The sequence below is a fragment of the Oncorhynchus tshawytscha genome, linkage group LG07 (genome assembly GCF_018296145.1).
Source record: "Oncorhynchus tshawytscha isolate Ot180627B linkage group LG07, Otsh_v2.0, whole genome shotgun sequence".
Lineage (NCBI taxonomy): Eukaryota > Metazoa > Chordata > Actinopteri > Salmoniformes > Salmonidae > Oncorhynchus > Oncorhynchus tshawytscha.
In genome coordinates, this window is record NC_056435.1 from 11,913,803 (window position 1) to 11,939,958 (window position 26,156).

The 26,156-nt window shown below is 42.5% G+C and overlaps 1 protein-coding gene across 1 annotated transcript; it reads right to left on the bottom strand.

The window, feature by feature from the left end:
* LOC112253982 (follistatin-related protein 1) lies at nt 1-25,822 on the bottom strand. The gene is made up of 11 exons (XM_024426155.2): nt 25,603-25,822; nt 25,428-25,484; nt 7,690-7,791; nt 7,309-7,438; nt 7,015-7,050; nt 6,545-6,675; nt 5,678-5,796; nt 3,365-3,477; nt 2,080-2,190; nt 1,681-1,775; nt 1-876 (listed from the first exon to the last, which is right to left on the bottom strand). The coding sequence occupies exons 1-11, from the start codon at nt 25,603-25,605 to the stop codon at nt 835-837; spliced, it is 939 nt and encodes a 312-aa protein (XP_024281923.2). The 5' UTR covers nt 25,606-25,822; the 3' UTR covers nt 1-834.
* Between the last annotated feature and the right edge of the window lie 334 nt (nt 25,823-26,156).

Below are 26,156 nucleotides of genomic sequence, written 5' to 3' on the forward strand. Positions count from 1 at the left end.
TATGTCTATTAAATGTATTTATTGACATGTATAAAGCTTGCATACCTGTTTGACAATACAGTAGTCTTAATAATCAACAGGGAGTAAATGTTTAATTAAAAGTCTCCTGTAAACAAGCAAACAAAGTGAGCTGGTATTATTCTAAAAGTGAGACAATAAACACATAACAAACTAAAGAAACACAGGCTACTAACTAATTAGACCATACATTTGGCATGGTTTCAAAGTGACAGACGTCCCCGAGGTCTTAGTGAAAATGTAAGGCACTTACTTTCTAAAAGTTACTACACATACTGTACTTCAGGTATCTTGCATTTGAACTTTGGTTTCAGTTATGCCATCAAATATGTTTTGTAGAAGTTGTTTTTCCCAATCCTTGTACCCGAACAAAGTCATCCAACCAAAGCACCTATATCCCGAGAGACCGACGTGCATCAGCTCCCCAAAAGACACATCAACGATCAAATGTATTGCAGTACTGTTGGCAAAGCATGCACAGACGATGTATGTCTCAGACGGACCACACAATCGTGTATTTCAAATGAGTAAGAGTGACCCATAGCACTCTCAAGTACTATTATCCTGTTCATTACAAATCCACACACTTCATCAACATATTTTTCTAGTTTGCTCACATCTGCAGCATCCTTGAAATAATATTATATATAATATTACAATAGACATTGGTACAGTTTTTAAAAAATCATAATAATTAACATTTTAAAATCTAAAAACAATAGTGATGCATTCCTTTAGCAACAGTACAAGCTGCAAAGCTTCAGCCAGATAGTGATTGTTGATGGTGAGACTGAAAGAGTGCTCTCTCTCTCTCTCTCAAATGTCCTTAGTGCTCACTTTCATCTTCTCCACAGTTTCCTAACAGGAGTTAAAGGAACAAGATTATTGGCTACTGTAGAACAAGTACCCGTATGATACACAGTGTACACAGCATGGGATTAGCTGCTCTTGATTGAGCTTGCCTGACGCGATGGAACCAATGGAATAGTCTCATATGTGCAAACCCCGCCCATCTGGCACCCCAGGCAGGCTCAATCAAATGTGCCTAGTATTAAAAAGAAAGCAAAACCCAAACCCTGATGTACAGTAAAGACGCAGCCAAAAAGTGAGACATACCTAGAAGCATGGGCATGTAAACTATGACAAATATCGGCTCTGATTATTACAGTAATTGACTCATAAAGTTCTAAGTACAGGTGTGTGTATTGTATAAGTACACAGCCTCATTGACCTATACTGTTACTTAAAGGGGCAATCCACAATTGAAACAATAACACTTCTTAAGTGTTTTGATTAAAAGCGGAGGGTTGGGCTGGAGAAATGTACTGTAACCACTCTCAAATTCATAGACAGAGCTATGGATGTAAGGACTGAACATCCATTATATCAGAATTATAGTTTAAACATGTTTTGAGGCTATATACAATGTTTGTTTACATTTACTTTGATTACAAACATTGGAGTAAAACAAGCTTACATTTTGGGTTCGGATGGAGTGTGACAGTTGAACTAAGCTCATGAGGCATTTACAAATTATACTCTTTAAGAATCAATGGGTACATATAATTATTTATAAGTCCAAAAATGTATGTAGCAACTGCAGAATGCCCCTTTAACAAGTAGCAGCAAAACGTAATGTGCTATTCATTGTTCCAGACTAACCTGATGTTTATTGAGCTCAGCCACTCGCCGTGTCCACTCCTCCTCTGTCATCTCCTGGTCAGCACCTTCAGTCTTCTCCACAGCAGGCACTTTATCTGCAGGGAGGGAGGGAGGGAGAAATAGAGAGAGAGAGAAAAAGCGAGAGAAAAAGCAAGTGAGAAAAAGAGAGAGAGAAAGATAGTGAGGAGGGGGGACAGAGGAAGCGAGACACAAGCCAATATGGACAGAGGGAGAGAGAGAGAGTAACAACGAGAGAGATAAAGCGAGGGAAGAGACAGACATAAATAGAGAGAGGGAGAGAGAAAGAACATAATTAATCTTAGCGCACAATCCCCTCACACTATGACCCAGATCAGTAAGGGCCTACTATAAAGGCAGGTGTAAGACAGCTAGTCTCACCTTCACAGGTCACAGCTGTGCAGACCCAGTTCCCACAGGCACAGACACAGCGGTTACACTCCACCTGAGTCTCTGCCCCGTCCTCATAGGTCTCATCCTCCAGGGCACACTCTACAGGAAGCAGATAACAGGAAGTCAATGGACATCACAGGAAATTACATGTTAATCAGTAACAGCACATAGTTTTCAAACCCAGAGATCAAAGTGGGCATTACTTTTGGGAACGCCTTGCGAAGCAGTCTCAACGGACCAGACCGGGTTTTGGGAAATCAGTAGGAGAAGTGAAAATGATTCCTTTTTTGTGAATGTTCTTTAAATGTAAGAACCGACGCTGATGACGAGAAGCAGGTACAGGGAGTTTAACATTTTGTTGGGTTCTGAGAATGAGAAATATACTTATTCATGTCACTGAGGGAGAGAGGGTAATGTATAACGTTTACATTATGTCAGGATATGTTATTGTTAGCCATCAGGGATCCCATGGGAGGGATCCTCTGGGATGAGAAGAGACACAGTCTGGTACCAGTCACCATAACAGCCGTGAGTTGGGGAGGAGTGATCACTTTGGGGTAGATGTCAGGTTAGATGAAGTGAGGAAGAACAGATATCACTAAGGTTCTGTCTAGCAACAGAGATGCATTGGCTGTTCAGATGTGTAGGAGGAGACTCAGCATAGTTAAATATCAGTGCTTGTGTGAATACGTGGTCGCCTGATGCAGCTGTATTGATCCTCTGGGAAGAATAAACTTGGTTAAGCTTTCATAGTGTCCGTAGAGTTTTTACTCTGAAGATTAGAACCTAACAATTTAATGAACGGACATAGAACAGGACCAGACAGATATAGGGGAGGTAATGAGAGCAGGTGATTGTGTCTAGGTGAGTCCAAATGATCGCAGATACGTGTGACGAGGGAAGCAGGTGTGCGTAATGATGGTGGCAGGAGTGGGTACTGCTGGGCAGCCTCAGAGCGGGAGCAGGCGTGACACTCAATTGATAGACACAACCTATAGACCCGATGACGTGTTTCTGCGCATAACCATAGATAGCTAACGTTGCCATGACATTGCCTACAAGCATAATCGGGGATCTTTATTGGAGAAGCAGTTTCTGGACATCTTAATTTTTATTTTCTTTGGTAACAGTATTTCATTTATGAAAGGGTCTTTTTTTAATGTGTTTTTAAAATGGTTGAATAATCAAATCACATTTTAAAAAACGTAGGGATTGAACACGGGACATAGAAAAACACATAACAGGAAGATACTGTATATGGTGCAAGTCTTACTTCTCTCTGGTGGGTTGAAGCCAGGCTTGAAGCAGTTTAGGAACTCATCGAAGCTCAACTGCCAGTCCGTGTTCTCATCTGAGAGCTCGATGAGGGCATCCACACACAGGCTCCTAGACACCAACAGGAGAGGTGGGGTCATGAACAATAGGACCAATAAGACACAGGAAGGAAATACAGTTAAACAGACTACTGTTACTGCCATTTCACTGGAGCTAATGTATATACACTGAGTTGACGAAACATTATTGACTTGCAACCCAGCCCCTTTTGCCCTCAGAACAGCCTCAATTCATCGGGGAATCGACTCTACAAGGTGTCAAATGCATTCCACATGGTTGCTGGCCCATGTTGACTCCAATGCTTCCCACAGTTGTGTCAAGTTGGCTGGATGTCCTTTGGGTGGTGGACCATTCTCGATACACACGGGAAACTGTTGAGCGTTGAAAAACCCAGCAGCGTTGCAGTTCTTGACACCAACCGGTGTGCCTGGCACCTCCTACCATACCCCGTTCAAAGATATTTCTGTTTTTTATTTCTAATACATTTGTAAACATATTTTAAAACCTGTTTTTGCTTTGTCATTATGTGTAGATTGATGAAGGAAAAAATGAATTGAATCCATTTTAGAATAAGGTTGTAACATAACAAAATGTGGACAAAGGGAAGAGGACTGACTACTTTCCGAATGCACTGTAAATGTTCCTCAATGTTCCTTAGACTGGGCCTACTGCCAGTCCAGTTGCCCTTTAACTCTAGTCGATCTCACAGATGACCCCAGATAGCCAGCCGACACAAATTGGGAGGAAGATTCCACACATGAATGAGAGTTGATATTGCCCAAATCCCTGTGTCGCTCTCTGCGCCCGCTCCCAGACCCATGATGCATGGGAGAGGGGTATGGTCCCACGGGACAGCCAGTGGGGTGCCACTGAGCACCGTCCCCATTGCCACCCACACCCACCACCACTTCCCATCAAAACAAGCCGCCTCACCATTGCAGAACTGCCAAAACAGCACTTTCAGCCCCCCCAAATCACCCATCCCCCTGCCCTTGTACACCCTGTCTCGAGGTCACCATGTAAACAACTGTGATATAACAAATCTACATCCCTCATCCTAATCAATTACATTTTTTGGTGATTCCATACAGTCTCAACTGTAGTAATCTACAGCACACTCACCATGGCTGCAAAGGTGCAGCAGGGTGATTAGATACTAATAACTGAACAGTTCAACATCAGAGTTAGGGCAAGAACTGAACAAATGAATTCCACAGAATTTGAGTAGCATATATGTCACGCCCTGACCTTAGAGCTTTTTATCTCTATTTTGGGTTGGTCAGGGTGTGATTTGGGTGGGCATTCTATGTTCTATTTTCTATGTTTTTGTATTTCTTTGTTTTGGCCGGGTATGGTTCTCAATCAGGGACAGCTGTCTATCGTTGTCTCTGATTGGGAATCATACTTAGGCAGCCTTCTTTCCCTGTTGTTTGTGGGTAGTTGACCTTGTTAGAGGCATTATAGTCGAAGTTAAGCTTCACGGTCGTTTGCTTGTTTTGTTGGCCACATTTCTATAAATAAAAGGAATATGTACGCTCACCATGCTGCACTTTGGTCCACTTCTTACGACGCCCGTGACAATATATTGATGTATTATACAGGTTACCATTGCTTCTGTATACGGTAGTTTTATATCAATATGGCAATAACCGATTCACTGAAAGAACTCAATCAAATACCTATTAGCAGTGCAAGCAGTAGCTTCATCATGGCCTTTCAATTGCTCCATTTACTCCATGTATTGAATTAAATTAGTGTTAGTCCCAGAAAATGGCTATTTAACTTATTTTGAAGTTAAGTTCCTGATTTGGTGCTGGAAATTAAAACCCTGCTAATTTGCTTAGGGAGCTCATTAAGTGCTGAGCCCCATTTATAATATGCTAATGTGTCGGTGGAGAATTCTTCTCTTTTCTTCAAGCAGCAATTGAAAACAAATGATTGCCAGGTACAGTCATTAGTCTTTTAAGTAAGCATTCTTATTCATCACAGAAATCCACATTACCGAGATACCAATATGTTGAGATAAACCATCATTATGTTGCTACTACTTGAAGAGAATGCACTGACTGCACTCAGCAAATATCAGTAAGTAACACTTACTGATATGAAAATGTATACAAACTCAAAACGTCTATCGCTCAGTCAGGATCATTATGACATGATTATAAGACATTATGCCTTTAGAATGCATTATACCTGTCATGATTGACAGCTGTGCACTACTGACCCTGGGCCAGTGGTTGGGGCTCACCTGAGCAGGCGGTTGTTCTCCTCGTCAGCATATGAGGTAATGTTGATGGCTGTTTCGTTGTGCTGGAGGAACTTAAGGAACTCAGTGGAATCCAGCTGGGAGTCTCCATTGTCATAGTCCTGTAGGAATATTCATTCATACATTTTTAACATTTTATTGAGTATGAAAAGAAATGGCGGAGACGACCATTAGAGCTCTATGGGCTTTCTGTGAGAAGTGTCAACCACACAGGCACACAGGTGGAGATGATCTTGACTCTTTGGGGAGGGGGGGGCAGAGCAGGAGAGCTGTTGCATAACTGTTGTTATGTGTTCAAGTGCTGGGCAGTGGGAAGAGTGTTGAACAGTCTGTTCTTGCTGTGGGGCGTTTTCTTTGCTGTGTAGCTTGGCCCACAGAACAAACAAGATAACTAACTGACAGAGGGGGAGAACGCGGTGAATTTCCAACTGATTCTGTCTCCGTAGAGCTGCTGCAAGTGAAGTGTATCATTCCGCTGCTTACGGAGTCATTAAGTAGTCCATACATGCTAACGGATTGTAATCTTAGCCGTTTTATTAATATGAGGACAGAGGAGGACTTTCTAGAAGTACAAGACTAGAAATAAATACAACTCCACTTTAAATACTGTGAGCTGTCCGGTACTTTTCCTTGCAGTTTTCCAGCAATAGTTCAACTACGAAAGTATCATTACCTCTCTCCACACACACACACACACACACACACACACACACACACACACACACACACACACACACACACACACACACACACACACACACACACACACACACACACACACACACACACACCACACACACACACCTAACCACCCACCCAACCCCACAAACAGGCACAAGTCCAACCTACCTTAAAGTACTTGAGCAGGGTGTTGGAGAAGTTGGAGCCCTTGGCGAACCAGCCGTCAGGGACCACCTCATTCTGCAGCCACTGGATGACCCGGCTGCGCAACTCGTTCCTGTTGGCCAGGTAGCACACGACTACACAGGCAGAGAGGGAGAGAGTAGAGAGGGTCAGTACTGCAGACAGCTAAATGACTATACAGACTCGCTCATATTTACAGCGTATTTCTACTGGAACTAAGTATGTGAGAGTACTTCTGTTTGTGTGTGTGTGTGTTGGGTGAGGGCTGGGTGTGAGTGTGTGTGTGTTTCCCTTGAGCACATAGCTGTTGTGTGATAGTGTAAAGGAATATCCAACAGTGTATCTTCTACAGTGCATGCAAGGATAGTATAAAATGAACCTACTGCTATCATTAATCAATTATTCATTCACCTCTCTGAGACAATGGGCCTCATGACCTTGAGCAGTATACTTACTTGGGCTAGCAGCAACAGCTTTGTCTGTCTTTTTCTCTGAAAGAAATCATAACACAATCAAAACACTTTGCTTAATCTCCTCTTTATTGCAGATTGTCCGTTGGAACACAGAAATAAAATTCCCAGGACAGACTTTTCTATTCTAGGTAATGCTCTGTGATGGGAAGACCAGCAGTCATATTGAGTGTACATATGTGTTTCATTGAAATGTGTATGGGCTGAGGGGCTCTGTCCATTCTAGTAATATATTTCTATGCCTCAGACAACCTAGAGATTATTTTCAGGGTCCCCTACCTTCACAGTGTCCGTCGTGGTACACCTGGATCTTGAGGCCGGTCAGGCAGGCGTCGCGGTGGAGCTCACAGTGGTTGCGGTACGTCTTACCATTACTGCCACACACAGAGCGCTTGTGAGCTTTACATTGCTGAAGACAGAGAGAGAGAGCACCCATTTTCAATCTGTGCAGTGAGACATTTGGTCTTTGCCAGGAATGTGTGTGTGTGTATGTGTGAGAATGCATGCATGCTTGTGCGTACCGTGTGTGTGTGCAAGTGCATATGTGTGTGTGTTTGTGTGTGCGAGTGCAAGCATGCCTGCGTGTGTGTGTGTGTGTGTGTGTGTGTGTGTGTGTGTGTGTGTGTGTGTGTGTGTGTGTGTGTATAGGCTAAGACTCACCTCGATGCACAGGCAAGAAGGTTCCCCTTTCTCTGTCACAGCACACTCCCTGCCAGCCCCACAGAATACATTTGCACACACCCTGGACTTGCTCTTCCCCTCCTCCAGGCAGAGACACAGAAGACATGGGAGATTATACATCTGATGCCTTCTACTTGTGTGATGATGTATGGACATCTATATAAATACAAATCAACTTCTCCTCCTGCAAAGAAATTCAGATGACATTCCACTTCTTACATGCATTCTTCTAGTATACATTATCTGAAAGATACAAGGAAACACCAAGGAAATGTATAAGAATTAACAGTAATAAGTAATAGGGAAGGGTTCTTCTCGAAGGTGGCCACCGCCATCTAGTGTTGACTAAAATAGCTAGATTTACAGGTATAAAATTTGACCGGGTTGCAGTAATTTTAGGTTTATTTGAGAAACAAGCATTATTATACAATTCTTGAGTAATGTTAGATTCAGAAAACGTGTGATTTTACTGGAACCTGGTCTACTTGGCTTGTGTCAGATAACATTGTATTTGTGACCACATTTTACTCAATGGCTCAATGACCACATTTTACATTTTACAGACAGACAGACAGTATGCATGCATGCTTTTGTGAAGGCTGTCACTAGATGGCGACATACCCTTCACTTCCTAGCGGTAGGTTTTCTAATGTGTATACCATTACATTCTGTTTTAGATGTCTTGATATATGTTACATTTTAAGAAACACTACATGTCATTTCAATATATATAGACTTTTTACACTCAAACACACACAGAGAGAGAGAGAGAGAGAGAGAGAGACAGAGAGAGAGAGAGAGAGAGAAACATGTGTTGCCCTTGTCTGCTATCTAAATCCTCCAGACTGATATCCAGACCCACAGTTGCAGATGGAAGTCTGAACAGCCCGTTGAACTGTGACCTTTCATTCACAGCGAGGGCCGCTAAGCCACAGTGACTTTAGCATAACAATGTTTCAGCAAATGCCCTCACACACGCATAGCGACACATGTTCTCTCAGCCAACACAGTCAGACAAAAGACACCAGCACTTTTATAGGGCAGATGGTAGACAGACAGACACTGGACCAGTATGTCATGGAGTGTCCAGGTGACTAAATAACACAAACAAACCCACACACACATAATATATATATATATATACATATACACACACACACATTTGTTTAACTATACTTGTGGGGACCAAACAATTGATTCCTGTTCAAAATCCTCTTTTCCCTAACTCCTAACTCCTAACCCTTAACCGAACTCCTAACCCTAACTAATTATAACCCTAACCCTTAAGCCTAAATAGCCTGCGAAATATCCCCACTTGTCTGTATTTTCCTTGTTTTACTATCCTTGTGAGGACTTCTAGTCCCCACAAGGATAGTAAACCCCCACAGGGATTTATTCCTTTACGGGTCAACTCTTTCCCACAAGGCTCTGCTATTATGAAGACAACAGGAAATTCCTCCAAACAAATGGAAAACAGTGAGTGACACACTACAGCATTGTCCAGAAAGGGCCTTCCATTCAGGAAAACAGATATCAATCTATGTGAATCCAACATTTGGTGGTCCTTTGAACAGCCCAGAGATGAAGTAAACAGAGAAAGAACAAGACTGCTATGAAGCCAAGAGGTCTAACTTCCACCACAAAAGAGTAGTGGGCCAGGATGGTGAATGGGAGACCCTCTATTCTTCCAGTATACCACAATACCATACCTTCAAGTTGGAATCTGCATGGCTGGTGTCACAGATGGCATGGGGGGGGTCAGAGATCACCAGCTGCCTGAGCCTAGTGACCCCTGACCTCTCACCATTGATATTTTTTGGTATTTTATTAGGATCCCCATTAGGGTCCACACAGCCACAGCTACACTTCCTGCCCGGCCACACAGCCCTACTTAAGTAACAATCATAGGGGGGGACAAAATGGTGCCATAGCGAGAACACTGTGTTTCAGCGAGCTCCCGTGGCATTCGTAAATGTATATTTTTACATTCATCTCCTAGCTTGAAAAAGTGGTAGAATTGGCTAAATAAGTTATCCTACAATGAGTCTTGATGGCTATTTCTCAAAATCTCTGACAATATGCCCAACAGAACTACTAAGAACTCGACCAAAACCACCATCCCTGTAGATGTGCAGGAGGAGCTAGCTAACGTTAGCGAAGCTAACACCATTGCGGATCCAGGCACAATGGGCCTGGTGATTCAAAAGATGACTGATAACATTACTAAAGTGATCGATGTTAAGATAATAACGGTCTTGGAAGCAATAGCAGGCCATTCAGCTGAACTACAGAGGGTTGTCAAACGTGTTGATGAGGCAGAAGGAAGAATTGCTACAGTGGAAACTTTAACTACATCTATGGACACTAAGATAAAAGCACTTGAGAAACAGGTGCGCAAAATGGCGGAGCACATTGACGACTTGAATAATCGAGGACGCAGATGCAATATTCGTGTTGTGGGACTCCCAGAAATATTTGAAGGGACACGTTCAGTAAAGAATTTTGAGGAATGGATCCCTGGCTACCTACAAATGGACACTAAGGCTGGACGTGTGAAGCTGGACAGAGCCCATCGCTCTCAAGCACCGATACCCAGTCCCAACCAGCACCCACGGACAGTGGTTATAAAGTTCCACAACTTCACAGACAAGCAGCACGTCCTGGATGCGGCTAGAAACATCGGCTCTGACGGTAGTCATCGTAAAGGTCCAAAGGTCTCATTCTTCAATGATCATTCCACAGTGGTTGTACGAAGACGCAAAGCGTTTGATGAGGCGAAGGCTCGACTCAAGAGAATGAAGATGGACTACGCACTGTTGTACCCGGCCACATTGAAGATTATGGTCAACGGATCGCCTAATAAAACTCTACACACCTGAAGAGGCTGCTGCGTTTGTTGACTCTCTCGGGGAAATAACTTTAAGCTGCACCTCCGCAGCATTGTATAACTTTTTTATTTTTATATTTGAATCTGATCATGAAACAGTGGTGTGAGTTCTCAGGTGCTCCGGTTCAGTAATATTCGTATCTTTATTATTTTTCTTGCTAAAGTAACTGCCGCTATAGCTCAGGCTGAGATATGTGTTAATCTATATTGGTGCCCAGGCTTGGTTTTAGGTGGAAGAGCCTCAATCTTCTTCTATTGATTTTCATGTCCATATATATAAAGGATGAGGCTATTGAGTGGCAATGCGGACTTAAGAGTCTACATTGGAAAGTTGAAATCCCCTGCAGGTTAGCTAGTGTGAAACCCCCTTTTGGATCTTTACAAGTTTCGTTTTTGGGTTTAGTATAATTCGAGTTCAGTGTTCATATCGTTTGTTTATGCTCGGTGAGATAGAAGAGAGTCCAACACATGGAAAAAGGTACCACCCCACTTTTACAGTAGGATTCAGTCTGGATATTGAATGGTCAAGGTACAATGGCAGGTCACAGACTGCGTGTATGTACATGGAACATAAGAGGGAGCAAATAACCCCATTAAAAGGAAGAAGGTACTGTCTTTAAATATATATATATATATATATTGATATCGTCCTGTTGCAAGAAACTCATTTGGATGATAAGGACCATCTGAAATTACAACAAGGGGGGTTTGGTCAAGTGTTTTTCTCATCATTTACATCCAGAAGTAGAGGTGTGGCAATTCTTGTGAAAAAGAACTTACCACTTAAGGTCTTGAATTGTGTGAAAGATAAATTTGGTCGCTTTGTTATAATTAATGGTACTTTACAAGGGCAGAACATTTCCATAATGAATATTTACTTCCCCCCTGCTCACCCCCCTGATTTCCTCACTAAGGTATTTCTAGACTTCTCAGAATTAAACTCAGACACTGCAGTGGTTGGAGGAGATTTTAATTGTTTGTTGAACCCCCTTATTGATAAGTTTCCCAGCGGTATAGCTTCACTCTCTCCTCAAGCTAAGTCACTTAAAGCTATTTGTGATGATCTGGGGTATGCTGATGTTTGGAGAACTTTTCATCCCTCCAGCAGAGAGTTCACTTTTTTCTCTGCACCTCATGGATGTCAGACTAGAATAGATTACTTTTTTATGCCCAGGACGTCTTTGCAGTCTGTTTCATCCGCTAGGATAGGAAGCATAGTCATATCTGATCATGCGGAGGTGATCCTGGACATAAACTCAACGGGGCATTCAATCTGTCAAGACATTGGAGGTTGAATACAACCATTCTTACAGACCATACATTCATATCATATTTTATTACAGAGTTGAAAGCATTTTTCTCTATTAACTCTCAATCAACAGATAACCCCTCGCTCCTTTGGGAAACCTGTAAAGTGTACGCCAGGGGTCTGATTATGTCATACACAGCCACTAAGAGACCTGTAAAGCGTACTCCAGGGGTCTGATTATGTCATACACAGCCACTAAGAGACCTGTAAAGCGTACTCCAGGGGTCTGATTATGTCATACACAGCCACTAAGAGACCTGTAAAGCGTACTCCAGGGGTCTGATTATGTCCTACACAGCCACTAAGAGACCTGTAAAGCGTACTCCAGGGGTCTGATTATGTCATACACAGCCACTAAGAGACCTGTAAAGCGTACTCCAGGGGTCTGATTATGTCCTACACAGCCACTAAGAGACCTGTAAAGCGTACGCCAGGGGTCTGATTATGTCATACACAGCCACTAAGAGACCTGTAAAGCGTACGCCAGGGGTCTGATTATGTCATACACAGCCACTAAGAGACCTGTAAAGCGTACTCCAGGGGTCTGATTATGTCATACACAGCCACTAAGAGACCTGTAAGCCACTAAGAGACCTGTAACAGCGTACGCCAGGGGTACACAGCCACCAGGGGTCTGATTATGTCCTACACAGCCACTAAGAGACCTGTAAAGCGTATGCCAGGGGTCTGATTATGTCATACACAGCCACTAAGAGACCTGTAAAGCGTACTCCAGGGGTCTGATTATGTCCTACACAGCCACTAAGAGACCTGTAAAGCGTACTCCAGGGGTCTGATTATGTCATACACAGCCACTAAGAGACCTGTAAAGCGTACTCCAGGGGTCTGATTATGTCCTACACAGCCACTAAGAGACCTGTAAAGCGTACTCCAGGGGTCTGATTATGTCATACACAGCCACTAAGAGACGGAAAATGCATGAAAAGCAAAAAACGTTAGAGGGTGAATTAGGAACTAAAGAGAAGGACTACATTAAAACTCCCACTCCTGCCCTATTAAAGGAAATATCAGTCCTTAGATCAACGTTGGACTCTCTCCTACCACAGGACACTGAAAGTACTTGGCATACCTAGCTAAAAAGAGAGCTGACTCTCAGTCAATTGCTACTATTACTGATTCTGATGGCAATCATTTATATGAAAATATAATTGATAAATGACTAATTTAAGACATTTTATGCAAACCTTTATGCCTCAGAACTCCCAAATGATGCACCCAAATTAATGATGCACATTAATGCCCCTATTACCGAGGAAGAGATAATGTTCGCAATTAAGAATCTGCAAAATGGTAAGGCCCCAGGACCAGAAGGGGTTTTGTAGTGAGTTCTATAAAGAGTTCCATGGCCTGATCCTTGAGCCATTGTGTGATATGTTTAACCACTCATTTCCAAATGACCAGCTCCCTTAAACTCTGAGAGAAGCCAACATATCACTTATTCTCAAAAAGGGAAAATGTCCAGAGTCTTGTTCCTCGTACAGACCAATTTCCCTTCTGAATGTGGATAGAAAATTGCTTTCTAAAGTTCTAGCCACAAGATTATCGGACTCACTGCCACTAATTGTGAAAGGAGACCAAACTGGCTTCATTAAGGGCCGTAAGTCATGCATCAATGTCGGGCGGCTTCTTAATGTAATTCAAGCCTACCAGCAAAGTGCTATGGATGGACTTGTGCTCTCCGTAGATGCTGAGAAAGCATTTGATTGTGTGGAGTGGTCTTACCTATTCTTTGCTCTAAATAAATTTGGTCTAGGGTACAACTTTATAAAATGGGTGAAAATGTTATATGATGATCCTCAGGCTGCTGTCCTTTGTCTCCTCTCCTCTTTGCACTCGTTATGGAACCACTGGCCGAGGCCATCAGGGTAACGCCTGCTATACAGGGGCTGCTCATTGGTGATGTTCACCATAAAATAAGCTTCTATGCTGATGATGTCCTGATATTCATCTCTAGTCCCGAGACTTCAATTACATCTCTTATTAATATTATTGAATTATTCAGCGAATTCTCAGGCTACAAGATTAACTTAACTAAATCAGAGGCTATGCCACTCTGTACCTAATACTTCTCCCCCCTTCCCTTTTAAATAGTCTCCCTCAGGTTTTATGTATCTGGGTATATTTGTAACTCCTAAATTCCAGGAAATGTACAAATCCAATTTTGTTCCCTTGTTTGATACAATAAGACAGGATCTGGAGCGCTGGAACTCTCTCCCGATTTCTTGGTCGGGAAGAATATCCCTCTTGAAAATGAACATTTTACCTAGACTACTTTACCCAATCCAAATGATCCCAGTATTACTCTCCAATAAGGTAATAAAGGATGTAAATGGATGGCTAAGTTCCTTTATATGGAGTAAATGCAAGCCAAGACTTAAGATGGCAATATTGCAGCTGCCAAGTTCTATGGGTGGCTTGGATCTGCCCAATATCTGGTTATATCAGTGGTGTGCCCACCTATGTTATATTTCTGACTGGATCACAAACAATGACTCCTCTATTTGGTTAGACATTGTGACTTCTCTTTCAAAATACCCCTTACAGGATCTTTTATTTTTCAGAAGTTTCAAGTCTGTAGAAGACTGCAATAATCCCATTACACTTAACACACTCAAAGTATGGAGGTCAGTTCAACGCTTCCTGGGAAGGTCCAAACTAACCTCTGCTCTTACCCCAATTCTTAACAACCCAGATTTTGGTCCAGGATTGTTGGATGTTTGCTTTCACTTTTGGCTTAATAAGGGCATACGCAGACTAAATGACTTATTTGCTGATAAGATTTTATTGTCATTTGAGCAGATGCTCGAGAAATATCGACTCCCAAAGCAGGACTTTTTCCGCTTCCTACAAGTAAGACATTATATTCTGAAGAGCACCACCTTAATTGGTAACCCTGATATGTCTGTCATTGAAAGAATGCTTTTTTTCCCCACAAAGGAAAATGTCTGTAAGTCTGTTTTATGATGCTTTAAGGTCCTTTTCTGCTGTCAACACACAGAGGGTGAAACAAGTGTGGAAGAAAGAATTGTCTGTTACTATTGACGAAGAGATGTGGGAGGACATTTGGAGATATGCAAAAACAATATCTATATGTAATCGTACTAGAGCAATCCAGTTAAGAATAATACACAGATTGCATATATCCCCAAATCGCAGACATCCTCTTCCTCTTCTCCTCAGTCTCTTAAATGTAAAACTGATACAGACACCCTAACACATTGTTTATGGCCATGTACCAAAATACAAAGATACTGGTCTGGTGTTCTGCAAGAAATTGAAAAGATCCTAGGGGTTGATCTAGAATTGGACCCAGTTTCATTACTGTTGGGTCTCCCTAGTAGGCATGTTACTTCTGTGGGTAAGAGGAGGCTTTACAACATCCTTACCTTCGCAGCGAGGAAAAAACATCCTTTTACAGTGGATTAGTGATAAGGTTCCTTCTATTAAAGATTGGCATAAGATACTATTTGAATGGGTGCCTCTGGAATATCTGACATGTACATTGCATTCTAAAACAGATCAGTTCTACAAAATATGGGAACCTTATCTAAATTACCTAGAACCTGAGGTATCAGCTATTATGCTACAAGGATTCTCTTAGAATGGTGGTGATCTATGTATTTCAGAATTACACTGCACGTTCCATGTGTGGAACCTAACTTCTTGGTTTAAACTGAGCTTTTTTGTTTAATTTCTGTTTGTAAGTTTGTTTAAAATGTATGTATTGAGAGACGCAATGATGGGGATGGGGTTGAGAGAAGCGCCGAGCAGGAAGAGGAAAAGGGTGTACGTATGTATGGGGTGTGTGTATGTATGTATGTATGTATGTATGTATGTATGTATGTATGTATGTATGTATGTATGTATGTATGTATGTATGTATGTATGTATATGTATATGTATGTATGTATGTATGTATGTATGTATGTATGTATGTATGTATATATATACGTAGGTATGTGTAAGTGAGTGCTGGTTTTTGTGTGCTTTGTCTCTGTTGTTGTATCTCTTAATATGGGTGGAAATTGTATGAAATTATTATAATAAAAATACTGTTACAAAAAGAACGTAACAATCTATCTGCTAACAAACTGAGTCTGCTGGCATGTCGTCACTGCTTGGCTATGTCACTGCTTGGCTGGCATGTCACTGCTTGGCTGGCATGTCACTAACAAACTATCTGCTGGCATGTCGTCACTGCTTGGCTGGCATGTCACTGCTTGGCTGGCATGTCACTGCTTGGCTGGCATGTCACTGCTTGGCTGGCATGTCACTGCTTGGCTGGCATGTGTTTTGAGATTTTCACAGACAAAAGATATGCAGTCAAAAAAGTGACAAGTGACCAACAGCCTTGTGCAATCTCTCTCGCTCTATACAAGTATCCTAAGCTAAACAATCAAGAGGGTTTGCAGTTTTTTCGATTCTATCGGCTCCATTGTGCCAGGCAAGCCCAATCAAGCCCAACATTTGAAATTATTTTGAATACTATTTGAACCTAGGCCTGACACACACATGCACACGCACGTACAGTAAGTGCACGCTCTCGCGCGCAGACACACACACACACACACACACACACACACACACACACACACACACACACACACACACACACACACACACACACACACACACACACACACACACACACACACACACACACACACTGTATGATATGCAGGTCAGGTCGAGACCCCCCGTCTCAGGCGTGAAATTAGCACACGTGAAGATTTATGGCAGGGTCGGTCCACAGGCCAAGAGCTGATGGTAAAAAAAAGACATCCATCTTCGAGCTGTCTAACAGAGGAGCTGTACACACTTGAACACACACTTGAACACACACACACACAGATTTGTTGGAGCTAGAGCGTCTGGTCTGGACTGACTTCTCTCTCTATGTGTCCAGAGGGAGATAGATAGCGTGAGTGGGAGACAACAAGAAGAAAGACATTTCAAGGGAAACGAGGGTGCAAACATTCCCCTGCAGAGCCAAGATGAGGAATTTGGGAGCATGTCCAACCTGTGACTCTCCCATCCACTCCTAACTTGTTTTATAGGGCAACGTCAAGACACTGAAAAAAAGAAAAGCTGTACGTCAGGGGCATACCAAACCAATCATGGCTTTAATAGGGTTAGAAGAACCAATCAGTTGGGGAGAGAGCCTTTCATCTGTTATCCAAGGAATCTCGTTTCTAAACGACCTACTTATCTGAGTATAACTTAACTTCGGCTAACCCCAAATTCGACACTCTCTCATTGACCTACATACCAAAATCCCTCACTTCTTGGTATTATTTATGTGGACAGATTTTGGGCAGAGTAAATGCTCTCGCATCGCCTCTTCCTCTCTGGTGTATCCAGAGAGCTACTGGAGACCCATAGCAGAGACGGAAAAGGAAGCGAGACACCCCCAATCGCTGTTTTCTTCCTGGTTTTTTTTTCGGGTTCAATGAAAGTCACTGAACTAACTAGACCAGACGCAGCTGCTATTGCATTGGTATCTATGGGAGGCTGACAATTTTCCCCCAATGGTAAACGCCCTGATCTTCATTTATCCACCATCTTTGCCCGTATGGCTCAAACAGAGGAAGTGAGTGTGAATGGACTGTGAGCAAAACATAATGGGTACATAATTCTACACAACACTGCCTACATGGCTTTCACAATAAAAACCTTCTGGCTCCACCAGCACCTTCGGAGGGGCCTCAGGGGAAGATGCCAGGGATAATAACTGTTTCTGCTCTTTATTTCACAGCCACTTTGAGTCATTTGGAGGGAGAGGCCTAGAAGAGGCCAGGCAGGAAAGAACACACAGGGAACAGTGATTACTTTAGCAGAGAGACAGACAGCAAACATGGGTCTGGCCTGATCACTCCACAGGGTGAGGAGAGCGACTGTGTTCTCCAACTGTGGTAAATATTCAAACCAGTGCCAAGACTAAAACTCCATGATTGAGTTATCACTTGGGACTGTACTGTAGTGGGGATGACCACGACTTACACTAAACTATGACTAATGACTATGCATCGTCAGACAACCAAAGGTCCATTTATTGGATATATATTGGATAATGGTATTTTACAGACAGAATGAACTATAAGGCCAACACTGAGTTTCTGTGAGGTTCACACCAGCAACACTAGTTACTAGACACCCGTACGACTCAAACACAGGAAGTGAGTGTGGACAGATTGTGAGCAAAACACAATGAGTACACAATTCTACACAACAGTGAGTGATCACTTTGGAGAAACCTTACAGCGCCCAGTTGTAGACAAGAAACAGACCTAGTCCCAAAAACAAACAAACATGGGTTTCCTTCGATTCAAACAAAGGAAGTGTAACTTTCATCGTCCTATTTGGCAAATAAATATTTTCTAAAACAAGGAGAGGTCACACACACGACAGAAAAACAACCAAATACTCTCTCCTTTCTGTCTGTCTGTCTGTCTGTCTGTCTGTCTGTCTGTCTGTCTGTCTGTCTGTCTGTCTGTCTGTCTGTCTGTCTGTCTGTCTGTCTGTCTGTCTGTCTGTCTGTCTGTCTGTCTGTCTGTCTGTCTGTCTGTCTGTCTGTCTGTCTGTCTGTCTGTCTGTCTGTCTGTCTGTCTGTCTCTCTGTCTGTCTGTCTGTCTGTCTGTCTGTCTGTCTGTCTGTCTGTCTGTCTGTCTGTCTGTCTGTCTGTCTGTCTGTCTGTCTGTCTGTCTGTCTGTCTGTCTGTCTGTCTGTCTGTCTGTCTGTGTGTGTGTGTGTGTGTGTGTGTGTGTGTGTGTGCGTGCGTGCGTGCGTGCGTGCGTGTGTGTGCGTGGACTCCTTTGGATGAGTAATGGACAGATACCATTCAATAACAAACCAGTCACACCCTATCTGTAACTTCAAGATCCTTTGTCACCAAAGCTTCAAAGGGCTTTACATAAAATGTCATTGCCAATGTCATATTTCTCTTTGAAAGCCAGTAACAAAAGGCTGTAGAGGCTGATTGTACTCTATATTATACTGATTATACTCTTTCATTCTAAAGTGCCTTCCAGGAGAGGAGCGCGTGTATCATAACTCACAAAGACCCAAATCACTAGGCCCACAGTGTACTGAACATATGAGCCCCATTAGTCCTTTGCAGGCAGACAACAAAACAATTGAGATGGAGGTAGAGGAAATGTTGTTTTTGTACCGTAACCTCCGTCTCATGTAAGGCTGTGTCTGTGGCTATTGGGGAAGGGGGCCTTATCCATCTGAACAGAAGGACAAACAAAGAAGGGCCTCTTGTCTCCCTGCTGAGAGAATGTGCGGGTAACTGCCAAAATGAAGGAGGCGCCTACTTGGTATCTTAATAGGGCGGTGGACGAGCACGAGCCAGAACAGCTTCAAAGCACCTTGGCATAAATTCTACAAGAGTCTGCAAGTCTATTGTAGGGATGCGACACCATTCTTCCACGAGAAATTTTGTTGATGGTGGTGGAAAACGCTGTCTGAGGCGCCGCTCCAGAATGTCCTATAAGTGTTCAATTGGGTTTAGATATGGTGATTGGGACGGCCATGGCATATGGTTTACAATGTGTTCATGCTCATCAAACCATTCAGTGACCACCCGTGCCCCGTGGATGGGGGCATTGTCATCCTATGGGGGCATAGCCATGGTAGCCAAAATAATGTAAAGAAAAAACAAATTGTGCCGTTTGGTTTACATAATATTAGGAACTTTAAAGGATTTAGACTTTTAATTTTCATACTTAAGTATATTTGAGCAATTACATTTACTTGTGTTACTTAAGTATATTTAAAACCAAATACTCTTAGACTTTGAATCAAGTAGTATTTCACTGGGTGACTTTCACTTTTACTTGAGTAATTTATTATCCTTACTTTTACTCAAGTATGACAATTGGGTACTTTTTCCAGCAATTACGTTCCACACAGTACAGAACTACATGTAACTGCAGAACAACTTCAAACTTGCCTGATCCATCTACATAGCATCATGATTTTGGTATAAACTACACACACAAATCAATAACAATCAGTTAAGTCGTGTCTAAAGTGAACAGCATTCTTTCCCTCTACTATAGTCAATCTCCCAGGTTAGGTCCAAATGAGAGAGGTCACCCCACATACCAGGCATTCCTGCCCAGGTCAAAGGCCTGATTCGGGGGACTGCTCACCCAGACAAACCCTCTGACTTCCAGGGCCATGGCTGCTGGCTCCAGCTATGCTGACCCATTTAGCACTTGCACAGCCCACCTCCTGCTGCTTAGCCTACACACACACACACACACACACACACACACACACACACACACACACACACACACACACACACACACACACACACACACACACACCAAACGAACGTACACACAAATAAACGCCCTCACACACTGGAATGCTCTCACCCATGCATGAGCGCACATACACATTAGTGATGGGGGAAAAAACAATACAATTACATACTGAGATATTATTTTTGGCGATATATCATATCGTATCATTTGAACAACATTGCAATATTATTTTTGTGCTAGTTTGCTGTAGCTATGCCAAAACGTTCCTTTATAGCATGTTCTCCATCTCCTTTCTAAATAGGGAGCCCATTTGTTTCCAGCACTTTCATTTCCATGACTGATAAAAACTCATTTTATCATGGCTCTCTCGTCTGCAGCAGATGGTGAGCAATATGTTTGAAACACCGAATCGCAATAAAATCACAGCATCGAATTGCAATACATATAGAATCGTGAGAATCGCAATACATATCGTGATAATATCGTATTGAGAGGTCCCTGGGAATTCCCAGTCCTAATACACATGCACACACAAGGGTCTGAGCTGTGTGTGAAACCATCACCATGTTGGGAAATAAGCTGCTGTCGGGAGGGTGAGGGAGGTAGGGGGATACTAGACTTCCACAATGGGGGGGGTCAGAGGGCTTTGATCATGGGGGAGGTGACCCTGTGTGGCCCCTGGCTTGTAAGAGGACATCTGGCCTGAGGTGGCCTAGCTGGGAGTGAAACTTTGTAAACTCCATATCAGTCTTTACGAGACATCTTCAAGAAGAAGCAGCTGCTTAACCACAGGATTTGTGTTAACTACAGAGACGGGATTAGAAGACACTAGCACAAAGTGATTATTTGACAACTGTGACTTGTTAACCTCTCAGTTTTAGACCCTGAGTCGGGCATCAGATAGGTCAATAGGTACTAATAATAGTCGCTATACCACCCCTAAAATGGTACCTGACAAAGTGAATTGAGTCAACGCATATATCTTTCATTATGTAATGAATCACAGTTGTTTCCAAAGCTGGCAATGAGTTTGTTCTACTTCCTTGTTTAATTTTGCGTTCCCAACAAGCAGTATGCTTGCAGAAATAAGTAAAAACATGGATTCCCTGAACAAAACACGTTTCACATTAAGCTTTACAGAGCTAGTAGGGCGTTAAGGGGAACAGTGAATTCCTCATAGGCTCTCTCACGCCTCGGCTCGGATACAAAAAGGCCAGCTTCTAACCCAAAGAACTCGCAGCATTTTCCTCCACTCACACGTTCCACCTGGGCAGTGACAACTCGGCCCGTGTTAAAAAAAAGTTTAGATACAAATTCTATTTGAGAACACACCCTTTCTGATTCTCCCTCTTTTCCAGTTCTCTTCACAGATCTCCTTGGGAGTTGCGGCTGAATTTGCAGTGTCCTAGCTGCTACTGTAGAACGTATTCTCTTTATTTGTCTGTCGCTCTAAAATGAGCATTGAAAGAATTCCATGCATTTAAATTAGAATATTGGTAGACAGATTTGCATCATCCATTATGTATTAAAAGCTTTCATTAATGAGATCTTGGAGAGGTTATAAACAGGCATTCCACAGGCTCTCATTCATTCTTTGATCATCTCTGACAAATGAGATTTAAGATAGAGCCTCTCGTTCCTAACGACTGTTTGAACCAATAAAAGCAAAGGTGATGTCATGATCAAAAAGGCGGGCTCTAACAGCCTGTAGCCTTATTGTTTCAAGTTCCTTCTCATGCTGGGTGAATGGAATGCCGTTACAGTGCTTCTCTCATCCACCCAAAAGCCTTGTATATACTGTACCATCTCCCATACTATCCTTGGGAAGCTCTGTCCACTCAATTCCTCTCCCCTCTAACTGTGTATAGCTCCCCTCTTCTCCCCTCCTCGTCCCCGTCCTCCCTCCCTCTCTACCCAGGCCAGTCTCTCAACTAACTCTCATCGCCTATATCTCACTCTCCCACTCTTGTTCCTCATTTCTTCATCCCACTCTCTCTCTCTCCTATCCACTTTCTTCTACCCTCCTGTCTCAAACTCTTCTTTTTCTGTCTATAACTCATCTCCCTCTCTCCCTGGCTAGTCTTGGCTGGTGCTGAGTGGTGTCATGGCAGAATGGGCGTGTTCCTGTGTTGCTCTGTGCAGGCGGAGAGGGTGAGCTAATGGCTGACAGATGTTTAGAGGAGGAGGAGACACTCTAGGACAAGACATTCTTAAGCAGAGCACTGAAAATCACACACTGGTGAGTAGGGCCAAGCTAGCACACAATAAACGTATAAACAGTTCTAAACAGTTATAGACCATTCTGTTAATACAAGACAACCTTGCTGTAAATAGCCTTTCTACACTACAAGATTGTGTTTATCAGTAGGCGGTTATGCACTCATTTGTGCTGTGTTCCTTATCAGCCATTCAGGCCACAGCTTCAGTCATCCAGACCACATTTTGAGACTAATTGCCCCCCTAATAGGGCTAGAAATTGGCTGGTTTTCTCTCTGTCTCCTTCTCTCTCTCTCTCTCTCCCTTTCTTTCTCTCGCTCTCCTTCTCTCGCTCTATGAATCTGGGAAACATGCCAGCCAGGGAGAGAGCGGGAAAAAAAGGCAGAGACAAAAGAGAAAGAAAGAGAGGGGGGAACCTTAAACTGGCATAGAACACAGTGAAAAACATCAACCTTCCCTTAATGAGCTTCACAAGCTGCTCTGTGTAGGAGAGCAAACAATTGTTTCCACTGAGGGCATTCTTGGATGGCTCTGAAGTGGTATAATAGGGAAGACATCAAAACTAGGAAATAACATATATGGAACGATGTAGTAACCAAAAAAGTGTTAAACAAATCAAAATATATTTGAGATTCTTCAAAGCAGCCACCCTTTCCCTTGATGACAGCTTGCACACTCTTGGCATTCTCTCAACCAGCTTCATGAGGTAGTCACCTGGAATGCATTTCAATTAACAAGTGTGCCTTCTTAAAAGTTAATGTGTGGAATTTCTTTCCTTCTTAATGTGTTTGAGCCAATCAGCTGTGTTGTGACAAGGTATACAGAAGATAGCCCTATTTGGTAAAATTCCAAGTCCATATTATGGCAGCTCACATAAGCAAAGAGAAACAACAGTCCATCATTACTTTAAGACATGAAGGTCAGTCAATACGGAAGATTTCAAGAACTTTGAAAGTTTCTTCAAGTGTAATCGCAAAAACCATCAAATGCTATGATGAAACTGGCTCTCATGAGGACCGTCACAGGAATGGAAGACGCTGAGTTACCTCTGCTGCAGAGGATACGTTCATTAGAGTTAATTGCAGATTGCAGCCCAAATAAATGCTTCACAGATTTCAAGTAACGGACACATCTTAACATCAACTGTTCAGACGAGACTGCGTGAATCAGGCTTCATGGTTGAATTGCTGCAAAGAAACCACTACTAAAGGACATCAATAATAACAAGAGACTTGCTTGGGCCAAGAAACATGAGCAATGGACATTAGACCTATGGAAATTTGTCCTTTGGTCTGGCGTCCAAATTTGAGATTTTTGGTTCAACCGCCGTGTCTTTGTGAGACGAGGTGTGGGTGAACGGATGATCTCCGCCTGTGTATTTCCCACCGTAAAGCATGGAGGAGAAGTTGTTATAGTGTGGGGGTGCTTTGCTGGTGACATTGTCTGTGATTTATTTAGAATTCAAGGCACACTTAACCAGCATGGCTACCACAGCATTCTGCAGCGATACGCCATCCCATCTGGTCTGGGCTCTGGGGGACTATCATTTGTTTTTCAACAGGACAATGACCCAAAACACCTCCAGGCTGTGTAAGGGCTATTTGACCAAGAAGGGGAGTGATTGAGTGCTGCATCAGATGCACTGGCCTCCACAATCCCCCAACCTCAACCAAATTCAAATAGTTTGTGATGAGTCGGCCCGTAGAGTAATTGAAAAGCAGCAAACAAATGTTCAGTATATGTGGGAACTCCTTCAAGACTGTTGGAAAAGCATTCCAGGTGAAGCTGGTTGAGAGAATGCCAAGCGGGTGCAAAGCTGTCATCAAGGCAAATGGTGGCTATTTGAAGAATCTCGAATATAAAATATATTTGTTTGACACTTTTTTGGTACTAAATGATTCCATATGTGTTATTTCATAGTTTTGATGTCTTCACTATCATTCTACACTGTAGAAAATCGTAAAAATAAAGAAAAACCCTTCAATGAGTAGGTGTTTTTTGACCGGTAGTGCATGTGTGTGTGTGTGTGTGTTCTAAAACTTTTGACCAGTAGTGTATGTATGTGTGTGTGTGTGTGTGTGTGTGTGTGTGTGTGTGTGTGTGTGTGTGTGTGTGTGTGTGTGTGTGCGTGCCTACGTTTGTGCATGTGTGTGTGCACGCTTGCCTAACTGTAGTGCTTGTGTGTGTGGTTGAGGTGCGACAAAAAAAAATCCTCATTGTCTTTCCCAATTGCTTGTTATATTGGTCTATTTTCTCTGGGACCATCAATCACCTCTCTGGCCACAACAGCACAAGACCAGTTAATTAACAACTGCCATGAATCAAGCCAGAGCCACCAACATGTCAGCAATACTACACTGGTGGTCAATGACCAAAGTGGCAGGCTCTACAAACAACTGTGAACAACTGTTCCTGCATGGAAACCAATCAGAAGTAGTTTACTGGCAACAGGGGTGAACCCCCCCCCCCCAAAAAAAACAATGCTGAAGTGAAGTACATCATTCAACAGCAGTGATCAGGATTTGCTTGATATAAATGGAAGGCAGACAGCACATTAATTATCTTCTAATGTTCACCGAAATATATGAGTCTGTATGATAAAGACGATTCATAGAGATACTGATGGTTTGGAGCCAATTAGAATATGCTGCTATTTCATTGGCGCATAATGTACACACAACATGCACTCAAAGGCACTGGTTTAGTGAATGTTGACATTACATCTTTGAAGCTGGACAGATGTACAAGGCTCCCCTCTTCTTTTTCTGAACTCTGTCTTCGTTAAATGACTGTGTTTAGTTATTTAATATAAAAATATACACGCATCAGACTGTCCCAAGTTAAATTGACCAATCAGACAGGCACGTTACTGTTGGATTATGTACAATAGCCAAATAATTACAAAGTACATTTTTGAAAGAAAAAAAGGAAAACATTTGTTTTTCAACAGACGAATTGTCCTCTAGAGCGTATATTTTTTTAAATCTAAATAATAAAAAGCATTTACCTCGGCATGACAGCAAACGACTGCGACTAGTAGACACAAAAGGACACTTCGAAACATCTGCGGAGAACACAAATAATACAGTTGCTTCAGTGACAGCCTGACAGTCAAAACATAGCAAAACGGAAGAAACCTAGGTATTTATGAAAACGATGTCTTCCTTTTTTCCAAAACGTACCATGTTAGCGGGTGATGACCCAAAGGCAGAGGGGAGACGGCAGTGTTCCGACTGAGACAAAGGAGGAGAGGAAAATTAGATTGGCGAAATTTGAGCACCACGGAGGAATTTTCCCCGTCTGCCAATAGAGCTCGATGCACTCGAATCGGGACGGAGAAACTGCAGCAAGAAGTGAAGTGCTCAAGGATGGACAAATGACGTGGAGAGAGTTGATTCAACGTTTAATGTTATCAAAAAATACATGTGCCATCCATGGTTCCTTAGTTGACTTACTCAGGAACCATGGATGGCATGGTTACGCAGGAGATTTAAATTTAAAAAATCCCTCCCAAATTTCTGTGTTTAAAAAAATAAAAAATATCATAGGCTAATCATATCATAATAAGTACACAACAATATGTGCTATTCCACATTGAATCAAAACTTTTCATATCTTAATAGTTTATCAAACTTGCAAAGTCCAGTGCACAGTGGCTTCGCATGTAGATGTCAGTTTGTCCGTCATGGGATATAAAGAATGCAGCACCGCCCTCTGACGGTAAGTTATAACACCT

Bases quoted from the DNA above. Each gene is read 5' to 3' on its own strand.
- LOC112253982 (XM_024426155.2), bottom strand. The intron at 7,792-25,427 runs GTAAATGCTTTT...CTCTGCCTGGAG, and splicing joins TCGTTTGCTGTCATGCCGAG to GAGGGGAAGAGCAAGTCCAG. The intron at 877-1,680 runs GTTAGTCTGGAA...AACTCCTGTTAG, and splicing joins CTGAGCTCAATAAACATCAG to GAAACTGTGGAGAAGATGAA.